The sequence below is a fragment of the Ranitomeya variabilis genome, chromosome 5, assembly GCF_051348905.1.
Source record: "Ranitomeya variabilis isolate aRanVar5 chromosome 5, aRanVar5.hap1, whole genome shotgun sequence".
Lineage (NCBI taxonomy): Eukaryota > Metazoa > Chordata > Amphibia > Anura > Dendrobatidae > Ranitomeya > Ranitomeya variabilis.
In genome coordinates, this window is record NC_135236.1 from 288114420 (window position 1) to 288128201 (window position 13782).

Below are 13782 nucleotides of genomic sequence, written 5' to 3' on the forward strand. Positions count from 1 at the left end.
TCCACGGGCTGATCTACCACAACCACTCGCAATCCACTCTGGGGGAGTCCAGGACCACTAGAGGTCCCCCCCCAACAATCCGCCATTCCCCTCTTTCCACCAACTTCGAGGACCTCCCTCCCACGCCTAACTGCTATGACAAAAATTACTCCTTCCCCTTAAACAAAAACATAACCTTAAAAATAAACGCGATTAAACAAAATCAAAAAAGAGAAGGGAGGGTGGGTGGGGATTTCAGCAACCGCCGGACCAGTAGGTGAGCGTGGCAGTTGCTGAGGTGAAATTGGCAGCTTTTTCTCCAGATCACCCCCTCAGAAAGCTCCCCCTGCTTGCTCCTCCCTGCCTCATCCAAACCCCGCCCCCCCTGTGTCCAATTCAAAAATACACAGTCCAAAGAAACTATTTAACCCCGACTTGCCCTTGCCTACCCTGAGGCTCTGCCATTCCCCGTGACCCCGTCATGCTGGCCTCCCTTGAGGGCCAGGGGCCCAGTACCGCCTTTCCTTGACGTAAGGGGTACACGTGACTCATGACCGCTTTTACTGACTTAAATTGCCTAACCTTAATTGCTTACTGAATCCGATCTATCGTAAACTGCCTTATCATAAGGTCCCCTCCTGAATAATGACATTACACCAGATTTGGATTAAATGGCCACAGCAGCCTTTTATTAAACATACAATACAACATGTAAACAATATCCCCCCCAGGGAGTGGTGGTCCTCGAAGCCTTAAAAAATAACCTTGCATCAATTCAAATTGTGTACCTTGGCCTCCAGGCTTAGTCTTGCCTCCAGCCGCTAAGCACCAGCTCGGAGGCAGGTAATGACCAACCCGGCCAAACCAACCGATTACCAAATCCTTTAATCAGCCCCTCCATGGGCTGATCTACCACAACCACTCGCAATCCACTTCGGGGGAGTCCAGGACCACTAGAGGTCCCCCCCTACAATCTGCCATTCCCCTCTTTCCACCAACTTCGAGGACCTCCCTCCCCCGCCACCAACATAAATGTTTTGACACCTCAAACATTTGTGTCCCTCCACACCTTCAAACCCGTCTCAATTCCTTCCTGAACAGCGAGACACCACATGTCGACCCCGATTGCATTTAAATGCACGCCATCTGCCCTCCAATATTCGCCCTTTCCGGATTCCAAATTTACATGATGTACTACCAACGCCCCATTCCGCGCCATGAACCGAGATATCGCCCTATTTACTTTTATTCTGGCCTTATTTATCCCCTCAATTGAGCGAGCACTGCGCCACACCTTCCTAGGGATAATATCCGACCAGACAACTAACAACTTCGGAAACGCCGCCCAAAGTCTTAAAATGTCGAACTTCATGTCCTTTATCAATTCCCTACAGGGCCCCTTGCCCAAGTCATTCCCGCCCAAATGAATTACTACCACATCCGGAGCTCGATCCAAACGAACAAACTGGTGGAACTCCGGAAAAAACTGGCTCCATATCATTCCGCGTTTCCCGATCCACCACAGAATCACTGTCTCTCTTGAGAACCCCAGTTGCCACCCGTCCGGCCGAATTTCGGCCCGCAAAGCCGCCCAAAAAACGAAAGAGTGGCACATGATCCACACCAGCCGGTGCTCGCAGCCTGAAATAGATAACACAACAATAAGAAAAAACCAACTCAACTATTAAACCATTAGACCAAGTCCGGGCGGATATAGGAAATGAAACTCCTCGACTCCCACCGCCCGATCTTTTTAACCACCTCCTCTCCCAGGCCCCTCCTGGCAGCTTCCACCGCTGCGCCGATCCTAAATGAGTGCCCACTGTAATCCCCCGGTGAAATTCCCCCTGCGATCAAACATTTCTTAAAAACTGCTAAGAACTGAAATCGAGATAAAAAGGAACCGTCCTCATGGACCAAAAGGGGGTTGGACAACCGCCCATCCCCATTAAAGCATTGACCCACAGGACCGGGCATAACGGGGAACCGGCCACCTTAATTAACACCACTTTACAGCCTTTACCTTGACTGTCTGTCTTGGAAAATCGAAGCCGAATAACTACCCTATCATTATACACGTCCACGTCTTCCCTCAACAAACCCCCTTTGGTTCTTTTAGAGGGGCTGACCAACTCCCCTAACCGAAAGGCTCCAAACAACGCTAATGCGAAGGCCGCCTTAAAAAGAATTATTTCCCATTGCGATGAACAGACAGAAGCTAACTGATTGCCCAAAATTAGCAATACCTCGTATGATACCGGGCGTCTTATCGCTCACCGCCCAACCTTTTCTCCATCCCTTTAACGTCTGAACTACCAAAAAAGACTTTGTGACGTCCTTAAGGCCCCGAGCCTTGAAACCAAATGCAATGCCCACCAACAACTTGTTCAGTCTCGACACGGACCACCCCGACTCTTTAACATGCCCGATCAACAACAATAATCTGCTCTCATCCTGTAGCCCCGCCCCTAAAGAAACACCCCACTCTTCCCAAGTACCCCATGCCTGCTGATACTGCCTCCAAGACCTAGCCGATAAAGAATTCTGAAACAGATAATCTACTGCCCGCCAGGAAGCTTCCATAACTCCGCTGGGCACTCCCGGCCTGTTGACTCCGCCTGAGGTACCAATTTTCGAAAACGATCTCCCTGCAAGTGAGAAAGAGCAACAGAGACAGGGTTAGAAGCCATCGTCCTGACCTCCGCCACAATCCACAAATTCAAAGATAAGCCCAAAAACACCAAACGCTGCAAAATTTTTACTACCGCCGGTGAATCAGCCGACAGTGAATTTATCGCCACGGCAACCGCATCGGACCCACATGGAAAACGAATCTTCCTGTCTTGTACACTGTTACCCCATAACGACAACGCAACAACGATAGGAAACAAATGAGGAAGAACCCGATTTTGTAGCCAACCTTGGTCCCGCCAGAAACCAGGCCATTCAGCCAACAACCAACTGCCTTGAAAAAACAAACCAAAACCACGATCGTCCACCACGGCAATGATGAAACCCAAATCATCTGAATTCACGACCGGTTTTATCCAGATAGACTTTCCATTGTAATTCTCCAAAAAATTTGCCCATACTGCCAAATCTTCACTCATTCCTTCTTTAGTCTGATAAAATGAACCAGAGATCGAACGCCCTTGGTCACCAAAGACAACCTGCGGCAGAATGCCCTTCCGATCGGCATGATACGGCAAGCGAAGTTCAATTTGCCAAGCAAAGATTGTACCTCCCTCAGCTTCAATTTTTTAGCACTACATGCCCTAGACACCTCTTCGCTCAGAGCGCTAACATTCTCTCCAGGCAACCTGCACACCATTTCTAAGGTATCGATTTCTATACCCAGAAAACTCAGAACAGTGACTGGACCCACAGTTTTGTCCGCAGCTAAAGGAATCCCGAAAATCTTGCACACTCTCTCCATAGTGTGCAATAGCACCGAGCAATCGGTACTTTGAGCCTGGTCTATAAACAGGAAATCATCCAGATAGTGAATGCAAGATTTCAAGCCCGAAACGTCTTTCACTACCCACTCCAAAAAGGTGCTAAAAGTTTCGAAGTACGTGCAGGAAAGGGAACAACCCATGGGGAGACATCGATCGATGAAAAAAACCTCCATCCCAATAGCAACCCAGAAGATGCATACTCTCCGGGTGAACCGGTAGTAGCCTGAACGCGGCTTCGATATCCGTTTTCGCCAACAGTGCGCCACCCCCACATACCCGCAGCCAATCCATAGCCGCATCAAATGAAGTGTAAATCACCGAACATAACTGAGGGTCAATTCCGTCATTTACTGAGGACCCTTCCGGAAAGGACAGATGATGAATCAATCTGAATTTATTGGGTTCCTTTTTTGGGACCACGCCCAACGGGGAAACCCTCAAATTGCATATAGGCACAACTGGAAAAGGGCCGGCCATCCTGCCCAATTTAACTTCGCTTTCCAGCTTATTAGCAACCACGTCAGGAAATTGCAGAGCCGATTTCAAATTTTTTGTGGAAAAATTATGTGCCGCATCCATGAATAGAATACGGAAACCATCCCGAAAACCTCCTTCTAACAAAGCTGCCGCTGGTGTATCAGGGTACCTATTTAGAAATGGCACCATCACGTCCAGACAAATTGGCGTCATTCCTTTTTTCAGAACTGTCTCCGCTTCTCTGTCTGCCACCCTCAAAACATGATAAGCTTCCCCAATCGCATCCATGTAACAAAAGAGCCCCGAGCAGTTCTCGGGGGACCTCTCCCCAATCACACTCGCCAAAATGGCAAATGCCTGCAACCAATTAGAAAACGTCCTAAGAATCAGCCTAAAACGCCTTTTCTCTTCCTGCTCTTTTTTTAAATCATCTTTGCGCAGCCTGTCCAATTGAAAACGCTCTAGTGGTAATAAGAATATTTCCACATAATCCCCTTTCAAAATTTTCTCCCTAGTTTCACTTTTTAAGTGTGCACCCAACGGTCCCTCGAAACAAACGTATGCCTCCCCACGGGCCGCGTCATCCAAACGCACTGAGGTATCTTTTTCCGCTTCCCCTGCCTGACTGGCAACAGACACGCTAACCGATGGTACGGCAGCACTCGGCGCCGCAGCATCATTCCCCACATTATCTGACGACATACTCCCAGAACTAATACCAGTGAACCCCCCAGAGAACCCCTCCAACCCAAAACTTCCCCCGGATTCCCAAGCCATGCCGCAGAAGGAGAAGACCCCAGGTTTGAACCCCCTGATCCCCATAGCGCCGCCAGATCTCTAAGCCCATGCATGATAAGACCTAACCCCCGACTACCCCCATAAATACATCCCGATTAACACCGACAGAGGGAGCTAACACAGGGGCACATGAAAGAAAAGGATTGTCCTCACCTAGCTGCCTGAGCGCTGTGGACCCGGCAGCCAAAGATCCTGAAGCCAGATGAACGTGCTCCTACCCTATCCGTAGATGCAGGGTCCCTTGCTGCCGCCGCCGCTGTGAAGATGCCTGAGCCAGCCTAGCACTGCCCGTGCTGGGAAGTGTTCCTGTCCGCAGCTGTGACATGACCTGACCCCCTGGTTGGACTCAGCCCCGGCCTGCGCTGGCTAGAGGAAGTCAGCCCTCCAGCTCCGTGCCCCGTCCCAGGCAGAGCACTGCTGACAGGGCCGGCAGAACGCCGCCCGCTCGATGCCCCATGCCGAGAGGCCTGGGAATATGGCCCCCGCCTCCTGGAAGCACCCGCTCCTCTGCGCTGAGCAGGCTCACCTGACCTGGTGCAGCCTGCCGCTCCTGGTTCCGACACCTGATGAGACACACACGCCGAGGAGGAGGCCGACACCTCCCCCTGCTGCAGGCCCCGCCGTGCCGCCGGATTCCTCCTGGCTCTGCCGCGGGCCGCTGCTGCACCGCTGCTCGTGTCTCCCGCCGGAGGGTCCCAAGAGGGGCTCCTGACTGATACGGCTCTGGGCCCGAGGGGTGACGTCAGGGCTCAAGCGCGCCAGAGGCCTGGACCTCCGCGGCCGGCGTCCCTCTGCTGGTACCTGGGCCGGTCCCGTCACCACTCCATCCAGAAGGCTGCTGACGGACTGCTGCAGCCATTCGGTGCCCTGTGTGCTGGCCTGTTCGTGCAGCCTCTGCAATAAGGCCTCCAAGTCCATCACTGGGGATTTCAGCAACCGCCGGACCAGTAGGTGAGCGTGGCAGTTGCTGAGGTGAAATTGGCAGTTTTTTGCCCAGATCACCCCCTCAGAAAGCTCCCCCTGCTTGCTCCTCCCTGCCTCATACAAACCCCGCCCCCCGTGTCCAATTCAAAAATACACAGTCCAAAGAAACTATTTAACCCCGACTTGCCCTTGCCTACCCTGAGGCTCTGCCATTCCCCGTGACCCCGTAATGCTGGCCTCCCTTGAGGGCCAGGGGCTCAGTACGGCCTTTCCTTCTGTTCTGTTTTGGAGACTCTCCTGGTTTAGGCATACAAATACTGATGAATTACTGATAAAAAATACTGATGTGTGAATAAATACAGAGTGGGATACTATAGCTATAAAGTACCTTCATGGATCTGCTGTGTTGTGAAACTTGGAGAATGTGTTGTAGTCAGTGTTTCATTCCAATAGGGAGCTTGTGTTTTATTTTCAGCCACAATATCCTTAGGAGACTCGGTCACCTCTTCACCTAAGCTATCGTTGTCTTCATAGCCAGGAGACAAAGTCACCTTTTCACCTAAGCTATCATTGTCTTCATAGCCAGGAGACGAAGTCACCTCTTCACCTAAGCTATCGTTGTCTTCATAGCCAGGAGACAAAGTCAACTCTTCACCTAGGCTATCGTTGTCTTCATAGCCAGGAGACAAAGTCACCTCTTCACCTAAGCTATCGTGGTCTTCATAGTCTTCATCTGGATGTGAAGACTTAATGATCAGCTGGAACTCCTTGCCTGTGGACATATCAAGCCCACAGTGTTAGGTATTTATTACATGCAATTCTAGACAAACTTTTGAACAAAGAGACAGACAGACAGACTAAGATGAAATAGATTAAAATGAAAAAAAAAATCATACATCTATATATATAATTGTCTAAGGGGTACTTCCATCTGTTTGTCTGTAACTTCCGTAACAGAAATCCCGGGTCGCTAATTGGTCGTGGCCGGCTAGCCGCGACCAATCAGCGATATTGGGGTGGGAGTTAAACACTGTTTCACTTTTTACTATTGATGCTGCCTATGCAGCATCAATAATAAAAACAGATAATGTTAAAAATAATAATAAAAAAACCCCATTATATTCTCACCTTCCGGCATCCGCGGCACCCTTTCCCGCTCCTCGCGACGCTCCGGTCCCAAGAATGCATGGCGGCAATAACTCGAGATCACGTAGCGGTCTCGCAAGATGATGACGTAGCGGTCTCGTGAGACGGCTACATGATCATGAGCTATTGCCGAAAGGCATTACTGGGAACAGAGCGTCGCGAGGAGCATCGCAAACGCCTGGGCTGGATCCGGGGGCCGTCGGAAGGTGAGTATATAACTATTTTTTATTTTAATTGTTTTTTTAAGTGATATGGTGCCCACACTGCTATATACTCCGTGGGCTTTGTTATATAGTACGTGGGCTGTGTTATATACTGCATGGGCTGTGTTATACACTATGTGGCTGTGCTATATACTATGTCGCTGTGCTATATACTACGTGGGTTGTGTTATATACTGCGAGGGCTGTGTTATATACTGTGTGGACTGTGCTATATATTGCATACATATTCTAGAATACCCGATGCGTTAGAATCGGGCCACCATCTAGTCTATCTATATATATCTATCTATATAATCGTCTAAGGGTCACTTCCGACTGTTTGTCTGTCACGGAAATCCGGCGTTGCTGATTGGTCGCGGCTGGCCGGCCGCTACCAATCAGCGACGGGCACAGTCCAGCCGCAAATTTGTCCTTCCCTACTCCCCTCCAGTCAGTGCCCCCTTCCTACTCCCCTCCAGTCAGTGACCCCATTGCACTTTAGCAGTCCGTTAAACGGACTGCATTACACCACGACGTAACACGGTGTAACGCAGCCTGTTACTGCTGCTATTAACCATGTGTGACCAACTTTTTACTATTGATGCTGCCTGTGCAGCATCAATACTGTAGTAAAAAGATCTAATGTTAAAAGTAATACAAAAAATAAAAAATCATTATATTCTCACCTTCCGGCACCTTTCCCACTCCTCGCGACGCTCCGGTCCCAAGAATCCATTGCGGCAATAACCAGAGATGACGTAGCGGTCTCGCGAGACCGCTACATCATCACGTGTTATTGCCGCAATGCATTCTTGGGACCGGAGCGTCGCGAGGAGCATCGCTAAATGCCTGGGCTGGTCTCGGGGGCCGATGGAAGGAGAGTATATAACTATTTTTTATTTTAATTCTTTTTTTTAACAGGGATATGGTGCCCACATTGCTAAATACTACGTGGGCTGTGTTATATACTACATGGACTGTGTTATATACTGCGTGGCCTGTGTTATATATACTTCGTCTCTGTGCTATTTACTACGTGGGCTGGGTTATATACTACGTGGGCTGTGTTATATACTGCATGGGCTGTTATATACTGCGTGGCCTGTGTTATATACTACTGTGTCTCTGTGCTATATACTACATGGCTGAGCAATGTACTATGTGGCTGGGCAATATACTACGTGGCTGGGCAATATACTACGTGGCTGTGCAATATACTACGCGGCTATGTTATATACTATGTGGCTGTGCTATATACTACGTGGCTGGGCAATATACTATGTGGCTGTGCAATATACTACGTGGCTGTCCTATATACTACGTGGCTGGGCAATATACTACTTGGCTGTGTTATATACTACGTGGGCTGTGTTATATACTGCGTGGGCTGTGCTATATACTACTATGCATATTCTAGAATACCCGATGCGTTAGAATAAGGCCACCATCTAGTATATATATATATATATATATATATATATATATATATATATATATATATATATATATATATATATATATATATATATATATATATAAGAAAATGTACATATAAATGTATAGTGGAAAATAAATAAAATAAGTAAAATAAGAAAAGCATTATTAGATGGAGTTGTGAAGTATGCATATCTCCATGTCGGGTATTCCTATAGTTTCAAATTCCTTGAGTTACTTTTTAAGAGAACAATCTGTCATGCAATATACATATTAGATGTTCAGGGCACCGCGGGTGTCCAGGAGCACCATAATGTTAAATGTCATGTTTAGCAAAAAATAACTGATATCCTATGTTTTGGTGTAAATGTTAAAGTTTTTTTTAATAGTGATTAATGATGCAGCCGCAGGGACTTGAACATAGATTTCGAGCACGCCAAAGTCACTCAGTTAACACCCGAGCATGCTCAGATAACACCTTATCCAAGCATGTTCGTTCATCAATAATAGTGATTCTTGGTTGATTCTAAATTGTATTCATAGCGTAATGGCTGCTGATATGTAGATAGCTTTAGACATCACTGCTGATACTCAAGTTAATGGACCTCATTTCCACACTGATTAAGGCAGAGAGATAAGTAATTTTCCCTAGGAACAGTAGGAGACTTCAGTTATTTCCAGAGGTTAAAATTATCATCATTTAAAATCTTACTGTGACACAGTACAGAAATGTAGATATCCATACAAATACAAACGTAGTGAAATTCTGTTTTTATACATGATGTATTTATATATCTGTTCAAACATAATATTAAATTACAAGTTTTCATTTGTTCCAGTGACATAAGTTGGAATTTCTGCTCACAAGTCTGTGATATCGGTGAATGGACTTTGATGCATATGAAAAAGTCAGTAACTATTTCTGCTCGTATATTGTACTGGGGATATATCTGTCCATTTAGTACTAGTGATGAGAGAGCACTAAAATGCTCTAGAGCTTGGTACTCAAATCGAGCAGGTGGGACACTCGTATGGGCTCGATTCAAGTTCCGAGTATAATGGAAGTCAATGGGAAGCGCAAGTATTTTTCTGGAAGACCCTAACAGATGGGCTGGGGAGGCAGGAAAATTGCTGAAATGGATGGAAACTGCACTCAAATGGAATTGGAACAGCATGGGGAAGATGCCTGGACGCATCTGCCCAGGTTTCTGCTGGGAACAATAATTTCAGAGTATTACACCACTGACTATAAAACATACAAAACCGAATACAAAATGGTTTTTAGAGGAAAAAATGTTAGGAAACATTCTTTCCTGTATAATGACTTTAAAAAGAGAGAAAAAATGTCTCCTCCACCCCTTAGGCCGGTTTCACACGTCAGTGGCTCCGGTACGTGAGGTGACAGTTTCCTCACGTACCGGAGACACTGACTCACGTAGACCCATAAAAATCAATGCATCTGTGCAGATGTCATTGATTTTTTGCGGACCGTGTCTCCATGTGCCAAACACGGAGACATGTCAGTGTTCGTGGGAGCGCACGGATTACACGGACCCGATAGAGTCAATGGGTCCGTGTAAAACACGGACCTCACACGGACCTTCTCCGTGTGCAGTCCGTGTGCGTGCAGGAGACAGCGCTACAGTAAGCGCTGTCCCCCCCACATGGTGCTGAAGCCGCCATTCATATATTCCCTGTAGCAGCTATCTGTCCGCAGGCCCCCCGCCCCCTGTGCGCCCCCCCGCTGTCCTGAAAATACTCACCTGCTCCCACGTTGGCTGTCACTCCTTCCTCTCTGCCCCGCGCCTCCTACTGTATGCGGTCACGTGGGGCCGATCATTTACAATCATGAATAGTCGGCTCCGCCCCTATGGGAGGCGGAGCCACATATTCATGACTGTAAATGATCGGCCCCACGTGACCGCATACACTAGAAGCCGCGGCCAGACCAGGAAGCAGCGAGGGAGGTGGGTAAGTATTTTCTGAACAGCGGGGGGGGGGGGGGCGCACAGGGGGTGGGGGGCCTGCGGACAGATAGATCTTTATTTTAAACACTATTCTTCATATTTTCTCTGCAGCAAACGCTGCTGCAGAGAAGATATGGATCGCGGCTTCAGCGCGATGCAGGGTACCACACGCGTGGGTACCACACGCTCCGTGTGGTACCCACTCGCCATATGGGCGGCACACGTGTGCCGCACGTATGGCCTACGTGAGTTCCCAGGCACACGGACACGAATAACTCCGGTACCAATTTATTCCGGTACCGGAATTATCTGGACGTGTGGGACAGCCCTTAGGCTGCGTGCCCACAATCAGTAATACTAGCATTCTGGATGCAGCGTATGTTTGGGTACAATCACAGTGGATGGGATTAATAGAAATCCCATGCCAATGTACTTCTTTTTTAGACTTTGTAAACTCTGCATTGTTGGTTTCCGAGCCACAGCATGTTTCTGTATTGAATTTCCCTATGGACTTGCATTAGATACGATAAAGTTGTAGATAAAAAAAAGCACATGTACTGTAAGTGTTTACGTGGGTGTTTTCAGCCTGGTTTTAATAAATAAATAATTTTAAAAAAAATGACATGCCCAGGTAAAGCAGACAGCTGCAGGCTTTTATTATCAGGTTGGAAAAGTGCTAATTGGGCCCTTCCCAGCCTAAAAATACATGCCGGCAGCCACCGCAGAATTGGCGCATCACATTAAATGTGCCAATTCTGGCGCTTTGCCCGGGTCTTACTGATTGCACTGCAACTGTGGCAATTGGGATAATAGCTGTTAGTAGTGGAGAACACCCTCAAACACCCTCATTACTAACCCAGTAATAAAAAATAAAAATACACACACAGAAAAAAACACTTTATTTGAATAAAGACTCCAAAACACCATCCATCGTTCATCAATTTATTGAAAAAAACAAAAGCATCCAGGTCTGCCTTCATTAAATGAATCCGAAGTAATCCAGAATAGGATACCTGAAATACATACAAAGACATAAATAAAGACAACAGTCCCTCATTCACCAATTTATTGCCCAAAATGTTGCCACCTAGGCTCACGCAGTCCACATTCCTCAAATCTGTCTCTGGCCTCTGTAAATAGCAGTAACGTTTCCCTTTATTCATAGGCGCCAGGTAGTGACTACAACTCTCTTCAGAGAAGCTGGGTCTCACTGAGCTCACCAAGAACCAGCGGCGATAATGAGCGTTGATGTCGCTACTCGGAGCCTGTTAATAGCGGTCACTGTACTGCTATCCACAATCGCTGGAGCCAGATTTGGGGAATGTGGACTACATCAGAGCTTCGAAGCAACATGTTGAGTAATAAATTGGTGAACGAGGGACTGCTCTCTTGTCTTTACTTCTGTCTTTTTATGTTTTTCAGGTATCCATTTATGGACTAGTTCGGATTCGTTAGATTATGGCAGACCTGCATGGTTTTTTTTTCTCCAATAAATTGGTGAATGAGGGATGGTGGATTTACGCGCGAATCCTGCACCTCAGCTCACTTGTCCAACAAATAAAGGTTATCACAAAAAAAACTTCATTAATTTTACAAACTTTTAAAAAGGCATTTTTCGCTGGTTTACATAAGGACTGCACAAATAATGGTTGCTATGGCAATCAGAAACACACTGGTGTCAGAATTCGAAGTGCTTCAGTCAGGCAGGAAGTGACTGAGCCAACGCAGGGTTAAAACTAAATAAAGAATTAGGCATAACTTTATCAGGATGGAGCAGACAGACTGAGGACATCTGCTTGAGAAAACTGTCTGTTACCATGTAGTAGATGGGCCAGAAATGAATGGAGAAGTGAATGGCTGCTGCAGTGGCTTCAGCAGTTCTCAGACAACTGGCCTGCCATATCTGTTTTCTCTTCAAGACATTATGGACAGGCTTTATTCATAGGAAACATCTCTATTTTACCTGAAAGATGCATTTCCTTTACTCACCTGTGCATGCTGTAAAGAAGGAAAGGGAAAGTCAGTGACAGTGAACAGTCAAACATTTTCTAAGCATGTGAAAACTTAAATATTGCTGCATGATATTGCTTTATGACCAAATATAAATACTGTACAATGTTTGCATACTTCCGTAATTACAAAACCTACAAGAAACAAAATGAACAAAAACACTGTTATAACTAAATAAATAAAAAGCAAAAGTGCATTTAAATAACATTTAAAGGCTTCCCCAGACCGGTGTCCATAGGTTGGAACCCGCCGGTCCTTTTGTCTGCCCTTATTCACTCAACTCTGACACATGGTAAGGTTTTTAACCCCTTCCCGACATGTGACGGAATAGTACGTCACATGTCGGGACCCCCGCTTTGATGTGCGCTCCGGCGGTGAGCGCACATCAAAGTCGCGACATGTCAGCTGTTTTTTACAGCTGACATGTGCGCGCAATAGCGGCGGGTGAAATCGCGATCACCCGCCGCTATTAACTAGTTAAATGCCGCTGTCAAACGCAGACAGCGGCATTTAACTACCGCATCCGGCCGTGCGGCCGGATATGAGCGCATCGCCGACCCCTGTCACATGATCGGGGGTCGGCGATGCTCCTCCATTGTAACCATAGAGGTCCTTGAGACCTCTATGGTTACTGATTGCCGGTGGCTGTGAGCGCCCCCCTGTGGTCGGCGCTCACAGCACACCTGCATTTTAGCTACATAACAGCGATCTGATGATCGCTGTTATGTAGCAGAGCCGATCGGGCTGTGCCTGCTTCTAGCCTCCTATGGAGGCTATAGAAGCATGGCAAAAGTAAAAAAAAAAAGTTTTTAAAAATGTGAAAAAAATAAAAAAAACATAAAAGTTTAAATCACCCCCCTTTCGCCCCAATCAAAATAAATCAATAAAAAAAAAAAAAAACCTACACATATTTGGTATCGCCGCGTTCAGAATCGCCCGATCTATCAATTAAAAAAAAGCATTAACCTGATCGCTAAATGGCGTAATGAAAAAAAAATTCGAAACGCCAGATTTACGTTTTTTTGGTCGCCACGACATTGCATTAAAATGCAATAACGGGCGATCAAAAGAACGTATCTACACCAAAATGCTATCATTAAAAACGCCAGCTCGGCACGCAAAAAATAAGCCCTCACCTGACCCCAGATCACGAAAAATGGAGACGCTACGAGTATCGGAAAATGGCGCAATTTTGTTTTGTTTTGTTTTTTGCAAAGTTTGGAATTTTTTTTCACCACTTAGGTGAAAAATAACCTAGTCATGTTAGGTGTCTATGAACTCGTAGTGACCTGGAGAATCATAATGGCAGGTCAGTTTTAGCATTTAGTGAACCTAGCAAAATAGGCAAGCACAAAACAAGTGTGGGATTGCACTTTTTTTGCAATT

General features: G+C 46.7%; 1 protein-coding gene across 1 annotated transcript in view; it reads right to left on the minus strand.

Moving 5' to 3' along the window:
* LOC143774986 (uncharacterized) overlaps nt 1-13782 on the minus strand; it is an 862433-nt gene that overhangs the window by 31211 nt on the left and 817440 nt on the right. The window contains exon 97 of the mRNA XM_077262800.1: nt 6025-6408. Within this exon, the coding sequence (XP_077118915.1) occupies nt 6025-6408 (384 nt within the window). The remainder of the gene's footprint in view (nt 1-6024; nt 6409-13782) is intronic.